We start from the raw sequence: 27,984 nt of genomic DNA on the forward strand, positions 1-27,984 counted from the left end.
TGTGCTGAAAACGGCCCTAGCTGCAAGAAAATACATGAAAAAGGCAGTTTTAATAATAATAATCATTTTATTCTTATATACCGCCATACCGAAAAAGTTTTAGGCGGTTCACAACAAGCAAAGCTAATACATGCAATGCAGATAAAATACAACAAATTAGGATAAGAAAAACTTATTAACAGTTAAAAAACAGAATGCATTTAAGATACAATGCAGATAAAATACATCAGATTAGAATAAGAGAAGCTTATAAACAGTTAAAAAAAGCTTATAAAAAAGAATGCATTGAAGATAGCAACCTAACAGGCCGAGCTGATACATACAATACAGATAAAATACATCAAGTTAAAATCTGAAAAAACTTGTTAAGAAATTAAACAGGATGCATTAAGATACCAACCTATCGAAAAGTTGTATCTTTAACAATTTTCTAAAATCAAAATAGGAAGAGACCTCTAACATAATTTTTCCAAGCCATAAATTCAGTTTGGCGATCTGAAATGAGAGGGTTTTCTCGTAGCGACAAGATTTTATGGAGGGATATGTAAACAAGTGCACTCTGCGTGTAATCTTATTAGCGTGACTCAAAGAACATGATAACCTGGTGAATGGTTTGTTTCTCATGTGAATCATTTGATGACGTTTTAGATTGGAAAACCATGTGAAGCTTTTATTACACTCGGTACATGTAAATGGTTTTTCTCCTGTGTGAATCATTTGATGACGTTTTAGCACTGAAAGATGAGTGAAGCTATTATTACACTCAGTACATGTAAATGGTTTGTTTCCCGTATGAATCATTTGATGACGTTTTAGCACTGAAAGCTGAATAAAGCTTTTATTACTCAGTACACATAAATAGTTTTTCTCCTGTATGGATCCTCTGGTGTCTTTTTAGCCCTGAAAGCCGAATGAATCTTTTATTACACTCAGTACACGTAAATGGTTTCTCTCCTGTATGGATCCTGTGGTGAAATTTTAGTTCTAAAAGCCGAGTGAAGCTTTTATTACACTCGGTACATGTAAATGGGTTTTCTCCTGTATGGATCCTCTGGTGCACTTTTAGCTCTGAAAGCCGAGTGAAGCTTTTATTACACTCGGTACATGTAAATGGTTTTTCTCCTGTATGGATCCTCTGGTGCATTTTTAAAAGTGAAAGCCAAATGAAACTTTTATTACACACGGTACAAGTAAATGGTTTGTTTCCCGTGTGAATCATTTGATGACGTTTTAGCTGTGAAAGCCAAGTGAAGCTTTTATTACACTCAGTACATGTAAATGGTTTATTTCCCGTGTGAATCATTTGATGATGTTTTAGCTGTGAAAGCCAAATGAAGCTTTTATTACACTCAGTACATGTAAATGGTTTGTTTCCCGTGTGAATCATTTGATGACGTTTTAGCACTGAAAGTTGAGTGAAGCTTTTATTACACTCAGTACATGTAAATGGTTTGTTTCCCGTGTGAATCGTTTGATGATTATTTAGATGTGAAAGCTGAGTGAAGCTTTTATTACACTCAGGACATGTAAATGGTTTGTTTCCCGTGTGAATCAGTTGATGACGTTTTAGCTCTGAAAGACAAGGGAAGTTTTTATTACACTCAGTACATGTATATGGTTTGTGCCCTGTGTGAATCATTTGATGACGTTTTAGATTTGAAAGGTGAGTGAAGGTTTTATTACACTCAGGACATGTAAATGGTTTGTTTCCTATGTGAATCATTTGATGACGTTTTAGCTCTGAAAGCCAAGTGAAGCTTTTAGGACACTCAGTACATGTATATGGTTTGTCTCCAGTATGGATCCTCTGGTGAATTTTTAGTTCTGAAAGCGAAACAAAGCTTTTATTACACTCAGTACATGCATGTGGTTTGTCTTCCATGTGGATAATCTGGTGTCTTTTTAAGCCTGAAACATTAGTGAAACTGTTATTACACTTAGGACATGTAAATGGTTTGACTGCTGTGTGGGTTTGTTGGTGAATTTTTAGAGTTGAAAGTTGAGTGAAGCTTTTATTACACTCAGTGAATGTATCTGGTTTCTCATTTTTATGTTTGCTTTTGTGCCTTTGGAGTTCTGAAAACAAGGGAAAGCTCCTCTTATATTTAATACATGTAAATTCTTTGTGGTGTGTTTTTCCTTTTCTCTTACCATGGTGGACTTCAAAAGTCACTTTATCACTACTATTAATTTGGAAGGGTCTCCCTGTTAGGTCTCCATCCCTTGAGTCTCCTGTAGGGTCTTCATGCTCCTTTGATTCCTGCTTACAATTCTTTGTGTTAATCCTCTCAATTCCCTGGGAAATATTCTCACAGATGTTTCCTGATTGCCTTTGGACTTGTTCTATTTCTACAGGATCTTCTCCTTGCTTCTTTTCTTGTGTGATCTGATGATCTGTTGGATACAAACAGAAGGTATTAATCATGTGCCAGAAGACAGTGGTGGTTCTTAAGAGAAGGACTAGTTATCTTACACTGGGATTTTCTATGTGTGGATTCAAATGGAACTTTCTTAATTGAAAACTATTTGCTGAAGTGTTCTTCTAAAAACACTGCAGTTTTCTGAAATGACAAAATGTTTACTGGAAATGGCATGGGTAGAAACTAATCAATCCGCCCAAAATCCTTTTTCTGCCTAATTTTGGTTTATTCCAAAATTCTATGGCCGAAACGGAACTTGCATTTTCAATGGAGGCCAACATTTATGCTTTGTCCTGCTCCATCCGTCTTTCTCCCCTCTGAATAGAAGCAGCTGCCACTCCCTTGTTCCTGCAGATACCCCCCTTGGGGTTATTTCACAAACCCTGGTGGTCTAGGGTTGTAGTCAAGGTAGGAGTGATTCCCCAGTCACTCCTACCCATGCTGGCTATGATCTCAAATGGCTGCCCAACCTCTGGCACCAATCTCATGAGACAGCATACGAGATCATGACAGCCATTTTGAGAGTTGAGCTGAGAAGGCCAAAAATTACTGGGGCTCAATCCTGCTCCTTCACAAAAATCACTAGATCCCACGTATTGTAATGTGGTCCTGTGGTGAGGGAGGGGGAGGGGAAGAGAGGGTTACTCTTTGCATTCTTTTTTGGTGTTTATGTAATGGGATTGCAAGTAATGCATTTATGGTCTGATATGGTAGTATACAGTATATGATGAATAGAGTTACATGAGAACATAAGAATGGCCTTAATGGGTCAGACCCATGGTCCATCAAGCTCAGTAGCCTGTTCTCACGGTAGCCAATCCATGCTTCCGATACAGGGCAAGCAGTGGCTTCCCCCGTGTCTTTCTCAATAACAGACTATGGACTTTTCCTCCATGAACTTGTCCAAACCTTTCTTAAAACCAGCTACGCTATCCGCTCTTACAACATCCTCTGGCAATGCGTTCCAGAGCTTAACTATTCTCCGAGTGAAAAAAAATTTCCTCCAATTGGTTTTAAACGTATTTCCCTCTAACTTCATCGAGTGTCCCCTATTTTTTGTAATTTTTGACGAAGTGAAAAATCGATCCACTTGTAACCAAAGCAGCGCTTTCCTCACGACTCTCCACATATCAGTTATTCCTCGTATCTACCACCATAGGACTTGAAGACAACTATCTTGTCGAAACGCAGGCCATGTTGGGTCCTCGCTTTCAACGGACTAGGTCCTTTAGGTTTTTATGTGGATTATTTTATTTTCATGTGGATTGCATAATTGTACCTTATGGTACTTTTAAATTTTCAATAATGTCCATCTCAGGAACATCGTCACTCCAAAGTGTTTTTTTGGTTTCCTCTGGACTCTTTTCTCTGTGGATTCCTTAGGGTCAATTCTCTCTGGTTTTGTTTTAACAACTTTGAACAGTTTAGAGTCATCTGCAAACTTAATCACCTCACTCGTCGTTCCAATTTCCAGATCATTTATAAATAAATTAAATAGCACTGGTCCCAGTACAGACCCTGCGGCACTCCACTGTTTACTCTCCTCCATTGAGAAAAATGTCCATTTAACCCTACCCTCTGTTTTCTGATAACCAATTCCTAAACCATAACTGAACTTTGCCACCTATCCCAATACACTTTAATTTTCTCAGGAGCCTCTCGTGAGGAACTTTATCAAAAACTTTCTGAAAATCTAGATATACTATATCAACCGGCTCATCTTTATCCACATGTTTATTCACACCTTCTAAGAAGTCAAGCAAATTGGTGAGGCAAGATTTCCCTCGGCTGAACCCATGCTGACTCCGTCTCATTAAATCATGCTTGTCTATGTGTTCCACAATTTTATTTATTTATTTTTAAATATTTAAATGTTTATTAAATTTTTAAACAAATAAACGGCATCAAAGACAACCAAAATAACACATGTGAAATCTGCAGTAAACCATCACCGCTGTGTACACAAAATTCAGTAACATCCTTAACAGTGATAACAACCACATAAGAGGACCAACCCCCCCCCCCCCCTCCAACAGCAGAAAAGTACTATAGAATCAAAGGGCTGGATTCACTAAGCAAACCGATCGTTTCCCCGCTCGGTTTGTGCTCACTTTCCAACTCTGGCTCGATTCACTGACCTTCCTCCAGACCCCGTCCACACCCTATCCGATCTGTGTATGCAAATGAGTAAAAAGGCATGTAAATTTCTTAACGCGTCAATTCATGAAACCATTTCGTCCAAACCGACTGGCCTTTCCGTTCCAAAAAGTTACGACTGCTGAGGACCAGTCGTTTACATCCTCACCCACTATTTCTGCCTAGCAACTGACGCGTGCATGTTAAGAACCCCATTAAAAATATATATATCTACCCCTCAAAAAATCCAAAATATATCTAAACTTTCAAATATATGTAAACTTTCATGTATATAATCGTTAGAAATGTTTTTATAATTTTTTTAGAATGCGCATAGCGAGCACAGGAGTGAATCTTGGATTTATAATGCGCATGGCGAGAAAATCTCGGATTAAAACCCCTTGCTCTTCTTGCACATTGTATATTTCAAATATCTATGCCATATACTAAAAAAAATACAAAATCAAAAATAACTTTTATGGGCCAGCTATCCCTCCCCTTCCTTCCAGCTAGATTGTCGCATGCATGTGACATCAGGGTGTCGCTAGTGGTTGCTATGTGCTTCACGGCAGATAGAGCCACACAGCCTCCTGGGATTCGTAGGCTGTATATAACAGCGCGTGATCCCAGCACATTCAACAGCTGTTAACTGTTGTGCCTTCTAACAACTTAACAGTACTTTTCCTTATATTGCATTTTTTACGACAACCATGCTTTGCGGTAGGTGCATTCGGAGCCTGCTAATGATGTCCGCGATTAAACCACGCCCCATTTCTACGCAGTGAAGTCCTAAAGAACTAGCGCATGCGTTATGTGTTTCAAAACCAACAAGGATACATTGCGTACGTGTATCGATTGATGTTTCAACACTAATAACGGCGTGTTAACGATTGGACCATTTGCATGGACATCTTTTACTGAATCGATCTGCTACAATGACTCGGAAACGGATAGGACACGAATAGGATAGATTTCGGGCCTTTAGTGAATCCCGCCCAAAGTCCTTTCATACATCTAAATAGCCAGTTTGTGAGCAATAACATTCCAGGTATGTAGTGATTGCTCCATCTTCCTCATCAATGATCATTTTACCCTCCATTCACTCACATCAGGCACCAGGGACTGTTTCCAATAGGCGGCTATAAGGCAATTAAGTGCTGCCAGCTCCATTCTCAATAAACAGGTTTGCCATCTAGTCACACAATTATTAAATAACCCCAATAAACAGCTTTGAGGAGTAGGGGGATTGGAAGCGTCTGAAACCAAAATAACAACCGGGACTGCGATACGCCTCCCCAAGAGAGCCAAAGCCCATGCCAGCGTTGGAAGTCCAAACGAATCTTCCAGATAACCGGCCCATAATTAGCCTCATATAAACAATCCGATTCCATGGGCAAATAAATACCTAAATATTTCATACTCTTGGATGCCCATTTAGAAGGAAAGTGACGCTGGAGATCAAGAACCTGGGTCTCCCCTAAAGTAAGATTCATCATTTCAGTCTTATCTAAATTGATCTTAAAATTTGTAATAGGTGCTCTACTGTACGTTCGGGGTCCACCATATACAAAAGGATATCATCCGCAAATAGAGTTACACGATGTTCAATACCATCTACCAAAATCCCCTTCAACTGAGGGTGATTCTGGATCAAGAGGGCCAACGGTTCTATGGACAAAGCAAAGAGCAATGGGGAAAGTGGGCGGCCCTGCCGAGAACCGCGCGCTATAGAAAACAAATCTGTGTATGTCTGATTAATCCTAAGACACGCCCGGGGCTCATGATAGAGCGCGCGGACCCACTCACAAAAGGTCCTCCCCAATCCCACCTTCCCCATAACCGCCCACAAGAATTCCCACGACACCCGATCAAAAGCTTTCTCAGCGTCTACCGCCATCAAGACCGCTGGATCCCATCCCCGCCGCACTTGCCACATCAAATGCAGAGTTCGTTGGATGTTATCGCACACCTGCCGCAGTTGTATAAAGCCAGATTGATCCATATGAATCAAACTGGGGAGCAACTTACCCAAACATATAGCGAGGAATTTTGCAATGATTTTAGCATCCACATTCAAAAGGGAAATAGGTCTATAGGAACTGCAACTTAACAGGTCCCTCCCTGGTTTCAAAAGAATCGCAATACCTGCCTCCCCCATGGTGCCTGATAAGCGACCCGCCGCCTGGACCCCATTCACTATATGTACCAACAGTGGGGCCACCTGTGCTCATATACCCGTCTAACCCCGGTGATTTGCCAGGCTTAGCTGCCCTGCTTACACCCAAAACTTCTCCCATGTGACCGGTACAAACGAGGCAGGTTTGATGAGGCCCGGAGCAGAAGCTGTGGAAGCCTGGAGTGCATCGGACGATGTTGAAGGCAAAGCACCCCTAGATGATGAAAGCTCCATCGAAGACTCCATACCGAAAAGCTGCTCCCACAGGATGCAACGACGCTTGAAAGCACGAGGCTTAAGTGTTGAGCAAAGCCAGCACGATTTCGAGAGATGTTGAGGCCCGAGACACCGAAGATAGATAATATCTTATTAATTCATAATGGCCTCATTCCCATGTCCTTAGAGCCCCCTATGTCTTTAGTGCCCCTAGTGCAGGGGTAGGGAACTCCGGTCCCCGAGAGACATATTCCAGTCGGGTTTTCAGGATGAATATGCATGAGATCTATTTGCATGCACTGCTTTCAATGCATATTCATTGGAGAAATCTTGAAAACCCGACTGGAATACGGCTCTCGAGGACCAGAGTTCCCTACCCCTACCCTAGTGCCTCCTTCCTATGTCTTTAGTGCCCCCAGTGCTTATTTCCTATGTCCTTAGTGTCCCATCCTATATCCTTAGTGCCTCCTTCCTATGTCCTTATGTGGGTTGGGACAATGGGACGGTCGATCCAAAAATGGGTCTGTCCCGTTGAAAAAGGGAAGTATGGTCACCTTATGCTTGAATGATTGACTCAGCATTGATAAGAAGGGGACTTTTTTTTTAAGCCATCAAGTCTGCATCCCCCCTGCCCCGACACCTCAAAATTACTTTGCCATCTAGTAGACTCCCCTATTGTTGCCACGAAAACAAAAAATTCCTTTCTTCAGTCGTTCCACATCTACAAACAGATTATATTCAAGCAAACAATGGATCCAAGATTTCCCCCCTCCCAAAAAAAAAATTCTGACTTAGGGTGAAGCTGAATATGGAAGAAATTCTAGGCAGAAGTTGGTCCTCGCAGGTTGTGGATAAGAGCAGATTAAAAGTAGGCCCAGGAGGCAGGTGCCTAGGGCCGGTGTTAGGGGGGGAGCAAACAGCAACAGATCGGGGGGGGGGGGGCAGTGGTCCGAACTTCTTTGCTAAACTCCTAAATTGGTGCCCTGGCATGGCAGCTGCCCTGAACCTTTCCCTCTGCCACGATGTGTCCTGTCGGAAACGGGAAGTTGCGGCACAGGGAAAACTTTGGGGCAGCTGCCGTGTCGGGGCCCCTCTGAAAAGGCCACTTTTGGTTGCGGGGAGAAGCGATCTCTTGCCTGGCTTCCTCCCCCTACTCTTCAGCTTTCCCCCTTCTCGGCTGTATTAGCAGACAGGCAGGAGCAAGGAGAGCAGCTGCCCCTGGCACTCTGTTTTGTGCCGTGATGGTCGTCTACTTTTTCTCTGCTTCCCCGATGCGGCAGGAACAAAAGCCACCTTCTTGACGTCAGGGAGGACATTCTGGCCCAAGCATGCAGTGATTGGCTGGCCCGGAACGTCCTCTCCGACGTCAAAATTGGCGTCGGGAAGAAGGCAAGAAGCAGCAGCTGCGGACCGGGCTTTGAATTGGCGCAGCAGGGAGGGAAAGCAATCACCCGTCCCGGTGTCCCCACACACCGCTTCGGGACGCTGTCCCTGAAAATGGGACATTTCGGTGTCCCGAAGCAGTGGATTGGGACAACGGGATACTCGGTCTGAAAACGGGACTGTCCCGTTGAAAACGGGACGAGTGGTCATCTTAGCCTTGACCTCTTAAAAAAAAATAAATACAAATGATAATTAACATTTTCTCTGCGTACAGTGTGCTTTGTGTTTTTTTTAATTTTATTGTTGGTAGATCATTTTGACTTGGCCATTTTAAAAAGTAGCTCGCAATAAAGTGTGGGCACCCCTGCTGTACTGTCTTGAAGAAAGATTTGGCCTCTGAAAGCTAATTGAAAAATGGATTAGTCCAAAAAAATGGTATTTTCTTATTTCTCATTATTTGTTTTATTTCTATTTGTTAATTTGTAAAGTGGCGATTGTTATGTAGCAGTTTTTTTCAAATTTACATCTACTGTCTTTATATTTTGCACAGTATTAGAGGAAGTGTCACTGTTTCTGTGGTGTTGCATTGTATGCAGAGTCTGGTTTCTTGGTTCAGTATAACTTTTGTCTACACGGTTCTATTTTTAGTTTGTGTTATTCCATATTGGGCGAGGGTGTATCTGTCTGTGTGTATGAAAAGGACATGGCTTTCTGTTAGCAATGACTGTACAGGAGCAATTGACTATGCAGGACCTGGCTTGTTTAGTTTTACATTGCGTGTGTTATTTGTTCTAGTGCTCACTGCAGTGTTTAAAATGCTGCCTTTTCCGAGGTTCACCCTTGTTGTGTGACTCATGGATTACTACTAAAAATATCTTTTTTATATAGAGGAGGGGGTTGTTAAAAAAATGATCAGCACTGGCTGTCATATATGCTAGGTACGCCACTGGATTTAATGACCCTATTCTAACTTTACTGTTGATGTAGGTGTTGCTCCCCCCCCAACCCACCCCCACACACACTATAAAGAATTAAATTAAAATTGTATTAACATCAAGCAGCTTTCAAATGACATTATAAGCAAATAAAAATAAAATATTTTTAATACATTGCTAATTATTTCCTGCATCTTTACCTAAGCTGTTTTGCCCTAGCTCTCACTTTGCTCTACAGCAAAATAAAAAAGTAGCAGATAAAGATCAATCACACAGGACTCCTTCAAGGCTCAGTAACACCTCTCCATAAATTATGTGGAAGAGGTCTGGAAGTGGGAATCGCATCTATTTCATATCCTCAGTGAGACCTCAGAAAGGAACCTAATGATCAAAACATTATTAGAGGTGCTGTAGAGCCATTTCTTGTATGACTGGATGATCTATATTTATTTCTTTTTTTTTAGTTGTTTAAATTCATGAAGAAATAAATGGCTAGATTGAACCTAATGAATTCATTAACGTATTTCCCTTTTTTAAACCTCTATCTATACCATTTGAAAGAGGGCAAATATCTAATTATTCCCTTCTAGAATTGGATACTTCTTAAATATAGTAAAAATATTCTGGCACAAGTGTCAAACCTTAAAAAAGGAAGTCATATTGAGCATTGGAAAATAATAATAATTAATAAAAATAGTACACATTTAGGGCTCCTTTTACTATGCTGCGATAGCGGTTTTAGCATGCGCTTAGCGCGTGCAGAATTGCTGTACGCACTAGACGCTAATGCCAGCATTGAGCTGGCATTAGTTTTCCTGCGTAAACATAGAAACATAGAAAAAGACAGCAGATAAGGGCCGCAGCCCATCTAGTCTGCCCACCCCAATGACTCTCCCCTATTTAACTCTGTGCAGAGATCCCACGTGACGATCCCATTTCTTCTTAAAATCAGGCACGCTGCTTGCCTCGATCACCTGAAGTGGAAGTCTATTCCAGCGATCAACCACTCTTTCGGTGAAAAAGTATTTCCTGGTGTCGCCGTGCAACTTCCCCCCCCCTGATTTTCCATGGATATCCTCTTGTCGCCATCGGACCTTTGAAAAAGAAGATATCCTCTTCTACCTCGATACGGCCCGTGAGGTACTTGAACGTCTCGATCATATCTCCCCTCTCTCTGCGTTCCTCGAGTGAGTATAGCCGCAATTTATCCAGCCGTTCCTCGTACGGGAGATCCTTGAGTCCCGAGACCATCCGGGTGGCCTTCGCTGGACTGACTCAAGCCTCAGTACATCCTTGCGGTAATGAGGCCTCCAGAATTGCATGCAATATTCCAGATGGGACCTCACCATGGATCTATACAACGGCATAATGACTTCAGGCTTACGGCTGACGAAACTCCTACGTATACATCCTATGATCTGCCTAGCCTTAGATGAAGCCCGCTCCACTTGATTGGCAGTCTTCATGTCTTCACTGATGATCACCCCTAAGTCCCGTTCTGCAACAGTCCTTGCTAGGATCTCGCCATTTAGGGTGTAAGTCTCGCATGGATTTTGACTGCCGAGGTGCATGACTTTGCATTTCTTGGCATTGAAACTCAGTTGCCAGGTCCTTGACCATTGCTCCAATAGGAGTAGGTCGTGTTTCATATTGTTCATTGTGCTCTTGCTTGTTATATTACATAGTTTGGTGTCATCGGCGAATAACGTCATTTTACCGCGAAGCCCCTCAGCCAAGTCCCTTATAAAGATATTGAAAAGGATCGGGCCTAAGACCGAGCCCTGTGGCACTCCGCTGATCATTGCCGTCGTTACGGAGGGGGTGCCGTTCACCACCACCCTCTGAAGCCTACCACCAAGCCAGTCCCCAACCCATTTTGTCAAAGTGTCACCTAATCCTATAGAACTCATTTTGCACAACAACCTGCGGTGTGGGACACTATCAAACGCTTTGCTGAAGTCCAAGTATACAATGTCCAAGGACTCTCCAACATCGAGCTTCCCCGTCACCCAGTCAAAGAAGCTGATCAAGTTGGATTGGCAGGATTTCCCCTTGGTAAATCCATGTTGACGGGGATCCCGTAGATTCTCCTCATCCAGGATCTTATCTAATTGGTGTTTGATTAGGGTTTCCATTAGTTTGCTCACTATAGATGTGAGACTCACTGGTCTGTAGTTCTCAGCCTCTGTCCTGCAACCTTTTTTGTGGAGTGAAATGACGTTAGCCGTTTTCTAGTCCAACGGGACTCTACCTGTACTAAGGGAGAGATTGAAGAGTGTGGATAGTGGTTCCGCCAGGACGTCCCTTAACTCCCTGAGCACCCTGGGGTGTAGATTGTCTGGCTCCATTGCTTTGTTAACCTTGAGTCTAGACAGCTCACAGTAGACACTGCTTGTTGTAAACTTAAAATTACTAAACGGGTCTCCTGAGCCATCCTTTTTCTGCAGCTGAGGGCCGGAACCCGGCACCTCACGGGTGAAGACTGAACAGAAGTATTCGTTTAACAATTCAGCTTTTTCTGAGTCTGCTTCTACATAGTTCCCGTCTAGTTTCCTAAGGCGTACTATCCCGCTTGTGCTGAGGTTTCTGTCTCTAATATACCTGAAGAAGGATTTATCGCCCTTCTTGATGTTCTTTGCTAAAGTTTCCTCCATTTGGAATTTGGCCTCTCTAACCGCTGTTTTGACAGCTCTTGCCCTAGCCAAATAGACTTCTCTAGAGTCCTGAGATCCTGTATGTTTGTAGGAGATGAACGCTTTTTTCTTCTCTTTTATGAGGTTCGAGATCTCCGCAGAGAACCATTGTGGCTTATTGTTCCTGCGCCGTTTACTCACTGATTTTATATAGCGATTGGTCGCCTCCTGAATGTTTCTGTTTCTATGTTTCTATGATAGCTTTCAGAGTCGACCACAATTCCTCTACGTTATCTGTTCCTGCTCAGTTTTGTAGTGCTTGATTGATGAAATCCCCCATACCCTCAAAGTTGGCGTTCTTGAAGCTAAGGATCCTGGTTAATGTGTTAGTTTTGGCGAAACCCTTCCTGAGTTTGAACCATATCATGTTGTGGTCGCTGGAGGCCAACTTGTCGCCCACTGAGACCTCAGTGACACTTTCGCCATTGGTAAGCAATAGGTCCAGTATTGCCTGTTACCTTGTTGGCTCCAATACCAGTTGGCTCAGTTTAGCTCCCTTCATAGAGTTCAATAGTCTCCTGCTGCTGCTGGATGCAGAGGAAAGTGTGTTCCAATCCACATCAGGCATATTGAAGTCTCCTAACAACACTGTATCCCCACGTAAGGTGATATTCTCTATGTCACCGATTAATTCTATATCTATGTCATCCTGTTGCGCGAGGGTTTGCGCACACTAAAAACGCTAGCGCTCCTTAGTAAAAGAAGGGGTTAATTTTGCCCACCACCAATTTCCCCATCCCTCCCCACCTGGCTACTTTTTCATGCCACCCAGCTGGAAAAAATTTCTGGAGAGAACACTGTAATGTAATATGTGATTTATGGATTGAATAAATAAAACATAAAGATATTTGCAAATAAAACAAATCTTTGCCCCATATAAAAAGATCTGAATATCTCGCGCGCGCTCAGATAAAGAAGAGTCAGGTTTGGAAATTAAGGTTACAACTCCCCCCTTCATCTCAGCAGTTTTACCCCGTCCCTCTTATTACTGCACTCACCTGAGCAGCTGCTTCTCCCAGGTTCTCTTTCCTCTGATCCTGGCTCTTCCCTGATGTACGGCTCTTCCCCCCCTTCAATGTGGAATATAATATCAGGAGTGACGGAAGGAGAGCCTATTCCTGGGGAAAGAAAACTGCATTAGGTCTCCCAAAAGTATATATTGTTGGATTTCCAGCCCAAAGAATTTCACCAACTTCAAAAAAACAAAAATACTCAAACCCTCAGTTAGTGGAACAGTTTTAGACCCTGCAAATCTCAGTAAAATCACATAAATCTTTTTACTCATCATCTTGATAGTGTTGGATATTGAAGACTCCTCCTCTAATTCCGACTTACCTCCAGACTCTCCGACTCCTCCAATCCTATTAGCCACTAAATGACTTAACAAAATGGATCACTCAATCTAACTAATTATCCCTTCTTCATTACTCCCCATACTAAATGCCTCTGCTTTGCCTTATCGAACACTGCAGTATGTATCACCACCGTATGTAACACTGCTGTATGTAATATCGCTGTAAGTAACTTACAGCAAATGTAACTTCATTGCAAATGTAACCTAGCTGTAAAAATAACTTCACTGTAAATGCAGCGTCGCCAAAAATGTAACTTCGCTGTAAATGTACAGTCTCTTCATCTGTTAACCGCATAGAACTTCCATGGTAATGCGGTATACAAGAATAAAGTTATTATTATTATTATTATTATTATATTGAGATCAGGCTTATTTCAATATGTGTGAACTTCCTTATCTATATATATATATATAAAATCGGAGGTATGTATGTGTGTATGTATGTGTGTATGTGCTGCGATCACGCAAAAACAGCTTGACCGATTTGAACGAAACTTGGTATGCAGATCCCTCACTACCTGGGATGATATGTTCTGGGGGTCTCGCGGCCCACCTGCACATGTGGGCGGAGCTACAAACAGAAAATCAGATTTCACCCATTCATGTCAATGGAAAAAATGTAAAAAGCTGCCATTCTCACAGTAATTCAAAAACGGCTTGACCGATTTGAACGAAACTTGGTATGCAGATCCCTCACTACCTGGGGTGATATGTTCTGGGGGTCTCGCGTCCCACCTGCACATGTGGGCGGAGCTACAAACAGAAAATCAGATTTCACCCATTCATGTCAATGGAAAAAATGTAAAAAGCTGCCATTCTCACAGTAATTCAAAAACGGCTTGACCGATTTGAACGAAACTTGGTATGCAGATCCCTCACTACCTGGGGTGATATGTTCTGGGGGTCTCGCGGCCCACCTGCATACATGGGCGGAGCTACAAACATAAATTCAGATTTCACCCATTCATGTCAATGGAAAAAATGTAAAGAGCTGCCATTCTCACAGTTATTCAAAAACGGCTTGACCGATTTGAACGAAACTTGGTATGCAGATCCCTCACTACCTGGGGTGCAGAGTGAAGGTCTGCTAAAGGGAAGAAAAACTCCATGGGAATATCTTACCTGCTGGCTTTATTTATATCCCATCATACCTTTTCAGTTCAAGATGGTATACAGTATAGCAGTGAACAAAGTGGTTACAAGGTACAGGAAGATCTATATGTACAGGGTTGTAGCTTGTACATGAGTATCAGGGATTGAGTGGAGAAAGAGGGGTAGGTTAGTGAGGAGTGATTGGAGAAGTTGGAGAGGAGATAGTCAGGTTCTGAAGGAAGGGAGTTCAAACAAATTTGTTGAATAGGTGAGTTTTCATTGCTTTTCTGAAAGATTGGTATGTCGATGAATTCAGGAGGAAGTTACTTAGGGTGATGTTCCAGATGCCAGCTTGGAAGGATAGTGTCCTATCGAGGAATGTTTTGAATTGACATCCCTTGAGATTAGGGAAAGTGAATAGTAATGGTCTGCGAGAGAGGTGGGATTTGCCCTGTAATTGTCTCAGAAGGTAGGTGGGTGAGGTGCCGAATACTGTCTTGTAACATAGGCACCCGAATTTGAAGCTAATTCTAGCCTCAATTGGTAGCCAATGGAGTCTTTTGAAATATGGGGTGATGTGGTCTGATGTTTTTAGTCTGAAGCCGTGTTTTGGATCGTTCTCAGTCTTTTAAAGTTTTTTTTGTGGGATCCAAGGTAGATTATGTTGCAGTAATCCAGTGATCTGAGGATTAATGTTTGTACTAGTAGTCTGAATGATGTGGAGTCAAAGTAGGGTTTTAACATGCGTAGTTTCCATAGAAGGTTGAAACATTTTTTGATTAAGATATTGGTGTGGGCTTCCTGTGTTAGCTGTTGGTCAAGGGTGAAACCTAGGAATTTATGGTGGGGTCAATTGGGAAGTTTTTTCCATTAAGGTTGATTGACTAGTCAATGAGTTTCCTTGTTGAGGTGGCCATAAAGAATTTGGTTTATTCTGGGTTTAGTTTGAGTTTGAAGTTATTTCTCCAGAGTGTTACCAGGTCAATGATTGATGAGATGAAGAGTCGGGTGTCTGTTGCCATGGAAGAGATTGGGATGACGATAGTGATGTCATCCACATATATATAGGCTTTGAGGTTCATTTTTGAAAGTTTTTGGCCTAGGGGGGCCATGTATACGTTGAAAAGGGTGGGGGCGAGAGGGGGCCTTGGGAAACACCACGGGGATTGGTCCATGATTGTGAGTAGAGCGTTTTTTAAGGAAGCCTTTGAACCAGTTTAGTACTTGGCCTGAGATACCTAAGGCATCCAGACAGCTCAAGAGTATGTCGTGGTCCACTAGATCAAATGAGCTGCTCAGGTCGAATTGTAGAATCAGTGCCTGGTTCCCTGAGCTGAGGATGTGTGAAATGTGGTCCACGATGGAGGCTAAGGCAGTTTCGATGCTGTGGTGTGAACAAAATCCTGATAAAGACCTGAATGGTCCATGCAGTCTGCTCAAACATACACTCTAAAATTTAATGCTTTAATTTAAATTATTCTTTTTTTTAGATATTTCTGGGCCACAAACCCAGAGCTCTGCCTGGCATTGTGCATCTATTGGAGTCTTCGTTAAGTAATAACATGGGCTTCAGTAGGTTATTTCATTGTCCTCCTCTTTTACCTTTTTAATTCAGTACTCTGCTTTTTCAGCAGTCAGTTTAGGCAATAGTGTAGCCTTTTGAGTCTCTCTTAGGATTTTTAAATGATAAAAAGCATTTTAGTCTAGATTAGAATAGAAGTTGTAAAAGATTTCAATCTCCTGGGCTCTGTTGTAAACAAAGAAGCAGGAAACTACTGTAGCAGGAAGAAATACTCTGCAGTGTAGCATTTGGTGGCTCTTCAATAAAGGCTCTCAACAAAATATTCAAAGGCAAGGAAACAACACTCCAAATGAAGATCAGACTTGTCCACACACTCATTTTCTCAGTGGTCAATTATGGATATGAAAGCTGGATACTACAAAAACAAGACAGAAAGATTATTGACTCATTTGAGCTTTGATGCTGGAGAAGGATTTTATGCGTGCTACTACCCCAATATTGACTGGGTAAATGTAGCATCAGGGCATTCAAGGGAGATAAAATTCCTTGATGAAATTAAGGACTTTTTTTATGGAGAAGCTGATTCAGGAACCAACAAGAGGTGAAGCAATTCTAGACCTAGTTCCTGGTGGAGCGCATGAATTGGTGCAGGAGGTAATGGTGCTGGGGCCATCTTAGCAATCAGATTTGATACAATACCTGGAATAAGTTCACACAGGAAATATAATATAACAGCATTTTAATTTAAAAAAGGAAACTATGATAACACGAACAGAATGGTAAAAAAGAAACTTAAGAGGGGCAGCTGCAAAGGTCAAAAATTTACATCAGGTGTGGATGTTGTCAGTTTTGTTCGTGGCCCCCCCAATGTATGTTGGTAGGGGTTAAGTGAAATGCGCACTGACCAACGCCAGGTCCCAGGTTCAGTTCCCTCACCGATGACTCACCAGGAAGTAGAATAAACGAGCACAAAGCCAGAGGTAATTGCATAAAGAATATATTATAGAAATAGTCTTACAGAAAAGTAATATTTATTACAATTAAGCAGAGAGCATTACACTTAAGCAGAGAGCAAAGCAGTCTCGCTGCCTTACAGAGTCCAGAAGGAAGTGTGAAGTTTCAGGGAAAGGCAGAAAGGAAGAGAAAAGGCGGATGGTCTAAGCTTTGTGTTCCATAGATAAAGGGAAGGATAGACAGAGAGAGGGAGAGCCAAGAGAGAACCAGAATGCCAAGCCAAGAGATAGCTAGATAGAAAGAGAGAGAGAGGGCCAAGACCCCTCTCCTGATAGCTTGATAGGAAAAGAGATATACTTATTGATAGAGCCGAGAGCAGGCTTTTATACCTTGGAATCTTATTCTGAATAGAGAAAATATTGTATCTCCCAGTATCTTTCTGTTTAGAATTTGTAAACTGTTTGAGACAATGGTTAATTTAATTGACTAAGGAGGGTGTAATACCTGCAAGCATGGTGATGGGATTAGGTCTCTGGCTTCTTTGTTTCTTGATCTGTGCACTTGGACCGAAGCACCCTCTTAATCAGACATTAACACCTTTTAGCTAGTCATGATTCAATCAGGGAAACTTAAAACCATATCAGGGAAACTTTACACAGTCTCCCTGCACTAAGGGTCTATCTGCTTTCCCATGCCAGAGTCAGATTGATATAATTTCCCATAGGCCTCTAGGCTGACAGATGTTATTCAAAAATACTATCCTGGAAGCCCAGAGTAGATATATTCCATGTATTAAAAAAGGAGGAAGGAAGACCAAACAGCAGCTGGTGTGGTTAATGAGATACATGAAGGAAGCTATTGGAGCTAAAAGAGAATTTTTCAGAAGGATCCTATCCAAGGCAGCTGCTATTTCCTTGGATATTAGTTTCCCAAGATGAGAGTTCCTCTCGAGAATAAGAGAAGATTCTCATCTGCTATTTCAAATAGATTGGACTCAAAAAGATGTGTTACAATAAGAAAATATTTGAGTTTATTTATAACAAGATAAGTCAAATATAACATTCTTTTATATCCAGGGAGAGAAGAGCACCCTTTAGCACCTCCTGATCTTCAGCTTTAGAGTTTAAACATTTATATTTCCTCTAACATCATTCTGTGGCAATTAGCATACAAGGGCCCAGCCAATCACGTAGCCAATCTTTCGGGGAATAACATGGGAAAGGATGGATCACCTTGGACCACACACCCAGGGGATAGTGCCAAAGCCTCCAATTTCTCAAAGTTAATCCACAATCCTGAGAATGCTCCGTACCATATCACCCAGAAATATGAGCATGTCATCTGCGAGGTTTAGAGGATCAATTATTGATATCTGGAACATGTAAGTCTTGACTTAGAAGTGCATTTGCTCAGTAACCCAGGATGTTGTTAACACTGAGAGGGCACGAAGAACATTAACAGAAGTCTCATGCACATTTATATTACATTTATATGTCTCTATCATATCTCCCCCTCTCCCACCTTTCCTCCAAAGTATTCAGATTGAGATCTTTAAGTCTGACCCCATATGCCTTATCACGAAGATCACATACCATTTTAGTAGCCTTCCTCTGGACCAACTCCATCCTTTTTATATATTTTTGAAGGTGCGGCCTACAGAATTTTTTAAATGTGGACATCAGTCAAGTTGAAAATACCTTTGTTACAAAGGTTTATACAAAAAATACCAATAAGACCACACTTTTGAAATATGACAGCTTCCATGCGAAGAAACTCAAAGAGAGCTTGCAGTTTTCTCAGATGGTAAGGAACAGAAGAAATTGTTCAGAAATTGACGAGTTCAAAATTCAATCGAAAAAACTTTTGTCTAGAGGAGACCCTAATCATGTGATGGAAAGAGCGAGACATCACGCAAAATACATCAATAGAAAACATCTTTTGGATGAACGCAGATCTAATGAGTTTGAGGATAATGTTGAAACATGTTTTTACGATACTGTTCAAAAAGTAATTCTGTGGTACAAATCCATCAGCAGAAACTGGGAAATTGTGAATCTTCACCCAGTTTTTACAAGAAAAAACTCAGAATATCTTTTTCTCGTAACTCTAACTTAAAAGAAATTATATGCCCTGCAATGATTGAATCAAAGACAACATCTAAGAGCGATATTGTAAAGAGATATTTTAAATGCCATTCATGCAGCATTTGTCAGATCATGTTGCAGACTAAAGTTTTCGTGAATCCATCTAATAAGAGATATGATCGGAATTTTTAAAAAATTGTAGATCCACCTTTATCATTTATATCATTTGCCCCTGTAATTTACTTTACGTGGGCATGACTACGAGAGATCTGAAGACCAGAATGTGTGAACATAAGTCAAACCTGAAGCGGAATCGTAGCTCAGAGGTTATAGTTGAACATTGAGCATTATTTCAACATAAATTTCAGGATCTCTGATGTCTTGCTATTGACCAAATCTTTAAGCGGAGGGGACAGGGTAAAAAGACTTAAACAGAAAGAACTAAGGTGGATTTACCTTCTGAAAAGCATGCAAAAAAGTCTGTGGAGTGACAATGTTCCTAAATGGATTTTATTTGAAAGAGTCAAGTTCCAAGGTACACCAAAATCATCCACATAAAATAATTTCATCCACATAAAAATAAATTCATCCACATAAAAATAGGTTATCCACATAAAAGCCTTAAAGGACCTAATCCGCTAGGGATACAGGACCCAACACGGTCTGCGTTTCGACAAAAAGTCTTCTTTAGGAGTCCCTGGGGGTCCTATTAAGGTGAATACGTGGGAACAATAGTATGGTGAACCGGAAGTGAGACACTCTTGCGTTTGCAATAGAAAGGCCATTGTGGATGATTTTGGTGTACCTTGGAACTTGACTCTCAAATAAAGTCCATTTAGGAACATCGTCACTCCACAGAGTTTTTTGGGTTTTCTCTGGATTTTCTTCTCTGTGGATATCTTGGCTTCAACTCCTTTTGTTTTCCGCATGGATTAAATACAGTTATGGATTTGTCAGTTTGTTTCATCGACATAATGGTTCCACTGCCAGACTAGTGAGGGAGTTTTTAAACCAATGAGACACGATCACGTCATTCACTTTACTGCACATGTGTCAGCGTTCATGCTATTATAAGCGCCATTTTTACAACTGCACTTTTGTGTCATAGCGTATGATATGTTAACGCTAAAAGTAAGTACAGCTTTTTACTTCAATTGTTAAAATTATGACTGCCTAACATTTTTTTAAAATTTTCAGTTGTACCCCTATTTGTAAACCCCGAGGAAGCCGTTTGTTAGTGGCGAAAACTATTGATACTGGTTGTGATTCTATATTTGACAAAATGTTGATTTTTTAATATCGAGTCTTTGCTATATATGTCTAGTACTGAGCTATAGCATTGAGTGTATAGAACCGCTAACATTTTCTATGGTGGAAAATGCACAAGCTGATTGGTGTCAGTAAAAATTTTTTCTAAGAAAAAAATTTCTATCAAGTATTAAATAACTTTTGAGTACAGTAGTAATAATTTATTAAATTGACAAAAATAGTCATTGTAGTATATGAAGGTTTTGGATCGATGAAAGATACCCATGCCACAATTTCCTATATGGATAATATTACTATGATCCTTGGAGGTGGCAATTCTGAGATACTTTCCTCCATTTAGTCACCTAATCTTTGTATGATTAACCTTGTGTGAATCTATATTTAAGGTCACCATCCTGAATCCTAGGAGTAGAAATTGATAGCCACCTATCCATGAAGAGCCACGTACAATCAATACTAAAACAATCTTTCCTTATGATGAGAAAGCTAAGATCCATTAGAAAATACTTTGAAACAGAGGCTTTCCGAATCTTAGTGCAATCCCTAATCCTATTCTGACTAGACTACTGTAACTTAACACTAGTTCTTTGCTCTAAAACACTGCTATTGCATCTACAACTAGTCCAAAATGCAACAGTAAGACTCATATACAAACTATGGAAATCAGAACACCTACAACCCTACTATATGAAACTATACCTACTGCTAGGAGAAGCTTGTGATGCCCAGATCACAAAATTCCTAAAATGCCTCTCGGAAATAAAAAACAGGATGTCTGAAAACAAATTACAATTAAACGCCTCCAAAACAGAACTCCTTTGGATCTGCAAAGAGCACTGCAACCACATCCATCTCTCACTACACTGGGACTCAATTACCATAAATGCGAAGGACCATGCACGCAGCCAAGGAATACTCCTTGACTCCAACCTGTCGCTTTCCAACCATATCGCTCAGGTGCTATCTTCCTCATTTTATTACCTATGTCCGCTCTGAAAAATAAGGACTTACTTTTCTGAGTCTGACTTCACACAACTACCTTAGTCCTTTCCAGTATGGACTACTGCAACACCCTATTCAATGGTCTCACAGCGAATATATGATGTCTACAGCATGTACAAAATGCGTCAATCAGACTTCTAAAAAACGTCCTTGCCCATGACCCTGTCACCCAGGCTCTATCGTTGGCTCACTGGCTGCCCGTAGCCAAACACTGTGTCTTCAAAGGACTGATGCTAGTGTTCAAAACCCGGACAACACAACAATTAAGCTTCCTTCGTATGTGCCGAACAGGTCCCTCCACTCACAGGATGAAATACGCCTCATAATATCCCCTGGTCATTTCCTACAACTGCAAACTGCCAAACAACATTCCTACTCCCACTTCATACCAAGCCACTTGAATCAACTGCCCCCACAGATCAGATCCCTTGAAGGAGTCTTCAGCTTTAGAAAAGCAATAAAACCATACCACTTCACCTAACTCCATCACCTAAGGCCGATAGATTACAAAGAAATATTAATGGATCTAGGCACCAGATCCTCGATATGTGTCACGTTAGGATAAAAACTTATATTGATAAATCTTGCATTGTAACTATGTCAAATTTATCTTATAAACTACAAATTATGTATATTAGTATTAGATTCCTGTAACAAATTAAGGGGTTTTCCCTCCCCATGCAAATATTATACCCCTGGGCAGCAGGAGATGTTAATCAAATGTGGAACTATAGGTCCCAGAATGCAATCAGCTATGGAGCCCAGTGTTGAATCACATGGGCGGGACTCACAGGAGAGAGGTAGGTATTTCTACCCATACTGGGTCCATTCTAGAGGTCCCCGAGGGAGAAAGAGGAACTCTCAAGTTTTCCCTAGATAGACGGAGAAGGCAGGACTTGAGAAAATAGACTGGTGGCTGCGGTAAGCCAAATTCATTCTATTTTGTGTGAGGCAAACATTAACAAATACAAATTCTCATTATATGGAATTGTGTCTTAGTTGTATATGTGCTAAACTTCCTGGGCAAACCAGCCAAATGGACTAGTCTACCACAAGCCCTAGAATGCATCAAATTAGCATAAAAACTATCAAAAAAACATGTACTGTAAAACCTGTGAACTGTATAATATATTTTCTGTTGTGCTTCTATGAAGTTGGCAGAACAATTTTTGTTTTTCACTTTATTGTGTGTAAGAACATAAGAATTGCCACTGCTGAGTCAGACCAGTGGTCCATCGTGCCAACAGTCCGTTCCCGTGGCAGCCCCTAGGTCAAGGACCTGAGCCCTGAGTCTAGCCTTACCTGCGTACATCTGATCGAGGAACTTGTCTAAGTTTGTCTTGAATCCCTGGAGGGTGTTTTCCCTGACAGCCTCCGGAAGAGCGTTCCAGTTTTCCACCACTCTCTGGGTGAAAAAGAACTTCCTTACGGTTGTACGGAATCTATCCCCTTTTAACTTTAGAGAGTGCCCTCTCGTTCTCCCCACCTTAGAGAGGGTTAACAATCTGTCTTTATTTACTAAGTCTATTCACTTCAATATCTTGAATGTTTCTATCATGTCCACTCTCAGTCTCCTCTTTTCAAGGGAGAAGAGACCCAGTTTCTCTAATCTCTCACTGTATGACAACTCCTCCAGCCCTTTAACCATTTTAGTCGCTTTTCTCTGGACCCATTCGAGTAATACCATGTCTTTCTTCAAGTACAGCGAACAGTGCTGGATGCAATATTCCAGGTGGGGCCGTACCATGGCTCGGTACAGCGGCATGATAACCTTCTCTGATCTGTTCGTGATCCTCTTCTTAATTATTCCTAGCATTCTGTTCGCCCTTTTCGCCGCCGCCACACATTGCGCGGACAGCTTCATTGATTTGTCGACCAGTACTCCCAAGTCTCTTTCCTGGGAGTTTTCTCCAAGTACTGCACGAGACATCCTGTATTTGTGTACAAGATTTTTGTTACCAATATACATTACCTTACACTTATCCACGTTAAACTTCATTTACCATATCGTGGCCCATTTCTCGAGCCTGTTTATGTCCTGTTGCAGGTCTTCGCAATCCTCCTGTGTATATTTTATGTATGTCAACCTGTAATCCGTTCCAAGCTCTTTGGGGAGAATGGGATAGAAAATTAATCAACTAAATACACTGGCTGCCTATAATCCCAAGAATCAAGTTTAAATTATGAATCACTGTCTTTAAGATTCAGAAAGGCAAAACAGAAAAAAAAAAAAAAAAGATTACCATACTATTATCTGAGAATATGGATAAAGCTGGGATTGAAAGTATTTCCATTATTTATGTAGTTTAAGCACCTGTGATCGACAGGTGCCAATTTATGAAGGGAGATGTTGGAGAGTCCCTGGACATCGTATACCTGGAGTTTAGCAAAGCATTCGATAGCGTACCTCATCGCAGGTTGCTAAGCAAGATGAGTTCCATAGGATTGGGCGACACATTGACGAAGTGGGTTGGGAACTGGCTTAGAGGTAGGGTTCAAAGGGTAATGGTGAACGGCACCCCCTCTGAAATGACGGAGGTGATCAGCGGAGTGCCCCAGGGCTCGGTCTTGGGCCCGAAACTATTCAATATCTTTATAAGGGACTTGGCAGAAGGGCTCTGAGGTAAGATAACATTATTCGCCGATGACGCCAAACTAAGCAATGTAGTGGGCAAAAGCACAATGGATAAAAATTCAATGCCTGACAATATGATACACGATCTACTCTTACTAGAGAACTGGTCTAAGACATGGCAGCTCAGCTTCAATGCCAAAAAATGCAAAATTACGCACCTGGGTACCCAAAATCCATGTAGGACTTATACCCTTAATGGCGAGATCCTAACAAGAACGGTAGCAGAACAAGACTTAGGGGTGATCATCAGTGAGGACATGAAGGCTGCCAATCTAGTGGAGCAAGCTTCATCCAAGGCAAGACAAATCATAGGTTGCATACCCAGGGGTTTCGTCAGCCATAAGCCTGAGGTCATTATGCCTTTGTATAGATCCATGGTGAGACCCCACCTGGAATACTGTGTGCAATTCTGGAGGCCGCATCACCGTAAGGATGTGCTGAGGCTAGAATCGGTCCAGAGAATGGCCACCCGGATGATCTCGGGACTGAAGGATCTCCTGTACGAAGAACGGTTAGATAAATTACAGCTATACTCGCTCGAGGAGCGCAGAGAGAGGGGAGACATGATCGACACGTTCAAATATCTCACGGGCCGCATCGATGCAGAGGAGGATATCTTCTTTTTCAAGGGTCCCACGGCAACAAGAGGACATCCGTGGAAAATCAGAGGCGGGAAACTGCGCGGTGACACCAGGAAATTCTTTTTCACCGAAAGGGTGGTTGATCGCTGGAATGGTCTTCCACTTCAGGTGATTGAGGCCAGCAGCATGCCTGATTTTAAGGCCAAATGGGATCGACACGTGGGATCTATTCGCAGGGTAAAGGCAGGGGAGGGTCATTAGGGTGGGCAGACTGGATGGGCCGTGGCCCTTATCTGCCATCTATTTCTATGGAGACTGTCAATTGCTGTCTATCTTTTCACGGATGTGATCGACTGAGTGTGCTGGTGCTTCTACATAATATTATTTTTGAGCATTAATATAAAGTTTTTTGCTATGTGATTTTTTTCATCTTTCTACATTTGCTTTTTGGATTTATAATGATGTCTCATTACTGATTTAAAAAAAAAAATACAATATGATCCCTTACCCAGTGAGATCATGGTCTGATAATTCTCCTTCATCACCTCCCTGTAGAGCTCCTTCTGCTCATCATTTAAATACTTCCACTCCTCCTGGGAGAAAGAGACAGCGATGTCCTCGAACTTTACAGGCATCTGAAATACAAAGCAGAAACACACTCAGAATCTTCAGTATTGCACAGACCACCAGATCTCCCAATGCTGGTGCCCACTGGGGTAGGGAAAAGTTTGCAGAATGCATATACAGTAGTGCCTCACACAACGAACCTAATTGGTTCCAGGAGCAAGTTTGTTATGCGAAAAGTTCGTTATGTGAAACGCGTTTTCCCATAACAATACATGTTAAAAAAAATAATTCGTTCTGTAGCATAAAATATGCTAAGATGACATAAAAAAAGATAAATTTTTTGTTATTATTTTTATTTAGATACATCTAAAAACATAATTGTTTTTTAAAACAACACACATTTTTTAAATTTAAAGACAGACTAAGTAGAGTCTACCGAATCTTGCACATCTTCATCCATTTTCTGCTTTTTGGCCGATGGTTTCATGAAAAACCTGTCCAAAGTCGTTTGTTTTTCTCTTTTCACCAACATCTGCCAGAAATAACGGACAAGAGTATCGGAGTAAAGATCGTTGATCCTGTTTGCTTCAGCTGAATCAGGATAGTGGGCATTGGTAAACTCCTGAACTGCTTTCCATTTGACCAGGATGTTCTTGATGTCAGCAGTTGGGATTGGTTGATTGTTTGATTGTTGCTCCTCGTCATCAGATGACGCTTCCCTTTGAGCATTGTCCTGTTGCTGGACCAGAAGTGCTTGGAGCTCTTCAGTTGTCAGCTCTTCTTCGTGTTCCTCAATAAGCTCCTCTACATCCTCTTCCTCTACCTCTAATTCCAACCTTTGGGCCACTGTGATGATGTCCTTCACCACTTCTGTGTCATCAACTACTGCTTCTTCCTGGGTCCACGAAGGCACAAGCATCTTCCAAGCAGAAATTAGGGTCCTTTGTGACACTTCTTCCCAGGCCTTCTGTATAAGTCGTATTGCCATAAGGACATCAAATTTCTCCTTCCAAAACTTTCGGACAGTCATATTGTCTCCACCAAACTCGCATTCTTCAAACACCTTATTAAAGAGGGCTCTAGTGTAGAGTTTTTTAAAGTTCGCAATAACTTGCTGATCCGTTGGCTGAATAATGGATGTGGTGTTTGGTGGCAAATACTGCACCTTGATAAAAGGATAATTTTCCTGCAATATTTCCTCTAGGTCTTTTGGGTGAGCAGGGGCATTGTCAAGTATCAGAAGGGCTTTGAGCGGTAGTTCTTTTTCCAGCAAGAATTTCTTCACGGCAGGAGCAAAGATTTCCAGAATCCATTCGTTGAAGATAACTTGGGTCACCCAGGCTTTTTGATTGGACTTCCAATGGACAGGCAGTTTGGACTTAATAACGTTATTTTTCTTGAAAATTCTTGGATTTTCAGAGTGATAAACCAATAGAGGTTTGATCTTGAGGTCTCCGCTGGCATTAGACGAAAACATAAGGGTAAGTCTGTCCTTCATGGTTTTGTGTCCTGGCAATTTCTTCTCCTCTTTTGTAATGAAGGTTCTGCTCGGCATTCTTTTCCAGAAAAGACCCGTTTCATCGGCATTGAACACTTGTTGTGGGCAGTATCCTTCATCCTTAATACATTTTTGAAAGTTAATAGAGAACTTTTCTGCTTCTATCTTGTCAGCACTGCCAGCCTCACCATGCATAGTAACGCTGTGGATTCCACACCTTTTCTTAAATCTAAAAAACCACCCCCTGCTGGCTTTGAATTCTTCTTCATTAGCTTGATTGCTGCTACTTCCAGGGACGTTTTTCTTTAGATCGTCATAAATTCTCTTGGCTTTGTGACAGATAATATCTTGGGTTGTTACGTCACCTTTCACCTGCCTGTCCTTAATCCAAATTGCTAATAGCCTCTCCATTTCCTCGTGGATTGAAGACCTATGTTTTTCATGAAATAGTTTTGATACTCCTTTGGCTACTTTGGCTGATTTTATTGCATCCTTATTTGTCAAAATGGTGAAAATGGTGGTTTTGCTGAGGCCAAACTCTTTGACGAGGTCACACTGTTTTACCCCACATTCACTCCTTCTAATTATTTCCCGTTTAATTTCAACAGAAATCACCTTTCTGCTTTTTTTAGAAGGCATGATATACTGTATAAACAATAATTTTACAGTGAGAGAGGGCAGAGTCTCAGCGGCAAAAACTGGGACTTAACTGTTCAAGTTTTGTTTTTTTTCTAGCATCGGGGAAGCGGCGAGAGTAGCTCTGCCCCCCCCCAACGCATCAGCAGTAGGCGCCGGGCCCCTGCGAGCCGACGGTCCGCCACTGCACAGGGAGCCAGGCGGAGAGAGGGCAGTTAAGCGCAGTGCCTGCACGGAAGGATGCAGCTCGGGCGACTTCGTTGTGTGAAACGAAGTCCGTTGTACGAATCAAGACAAGAAGTTCGTTGTGCGCAGCGTTCGCTGTGCGAGGCGTTCGTTATGCGAGGCACCACTGTAATTTAGAATTGCAGAAGACACTGTCCCATAATGGGGTTACATTTCAGATCCCCCCAGGACTGGGGCTCAGCAGAGCAGAAGAACATATTTTTGTGAGTATATAATTCAGTGTCACATATTAACACAGGCTCAGAGTAGGGTCATATTTATTTGAAGAGAGATTTGTGTCCCAGAAAAGGAGCAGAGCAACTAGACAAGAGGCCCAAAGTGCCAGTGTCCAGCCCCAGGACTGCTTAGGATCCCAGATGAGAAAAGTGCAGCAGGGGCAGGATGTTAGGGCCAGTCTCCTACCTGCCCAGAAGCTCTTGCAGGCATTTTCCTGACTGGAGGCTCTTTTTCTGGCCTCGTGCAGGGAGAGAAGGGCAGAAACGGAGATTTAGAGCTGGAGATTTCCGGTTTATCTGCACACGAGAGAAACAAAGAAAGCGGTAACAAGAGATTGCCTATTTGGCACAGACCGATGACGTCACAACG

General features: G+C 41.7%; 1 protein-coding gene across 1 annotated transcript; it reads right to left on the reverse strand.

Moving 5' to 3' along the window:
• Positions 1–95: 95 nt before the first annotated feature.
• LOC117354619 (gastrula zinc finger protein XlCGF26.1-like) lies at positions 96–27,970 on the reverse strand. The gene is made up of 4 exons (XM_033932420.1): positions 27,802–27,970; positions 24,961–25,087; positions 12,958–13,077; positions 96–2,394 (listed from the first exon to the last, which is right to left on the reverse strand). Exons 1-4 carry the CDS (start codon positions 27,823–27,825, stop codon positions 842–844), a joined length of 1,824 nt encoding a protein of 607 aa, XP_033788311.1. The 5' UTR covers positions 27,826–27,970; the 3' UTR covers positions 96–841.
• Positions 27,971–27,984: the final 14 nt, after the last annotated feature.

The sequence above is a fragment of the Geotrypetes seraphini genome, chromosome 2 (genome assembly GCF_902459505.1).
Source record: "Geotrypetes seraphini chromosome 2, aGeoSer1.1, whole genome shotgun sequence".
Taxonomy (NCBI): domain Eukaryota; kingdom Metazoa; phylum Chordata; class Amphibia; order Gymnophiona; family Dermophiidae; genus Geotrypetes; species Geotrypetes seraphini.

Excerpts from the sequence above, each read along its gene's own strand:
- LOC117354619 (XM_033932420.1), bottom strand. The coding sequence starts at position 27,825 with ATGCCTGCAAGAGCTTCTGGGCAG. Across the intron at positions 13,078-24,960 it reads TCAGACCATGATCTCACTGG|GAATAGGCTCTCCTTCCGTC; the intron begins GTAAGGGATCAT and ends TTCTTTCCCCAG. Across the intron at positions 2,395-12,957 it reads TGGGAGAAGCAGCTGCTCAG|ATCATCAGATCACACAAGAA; the intron begins GTGAGTGCAGTA and ends TGTATCCAACAG.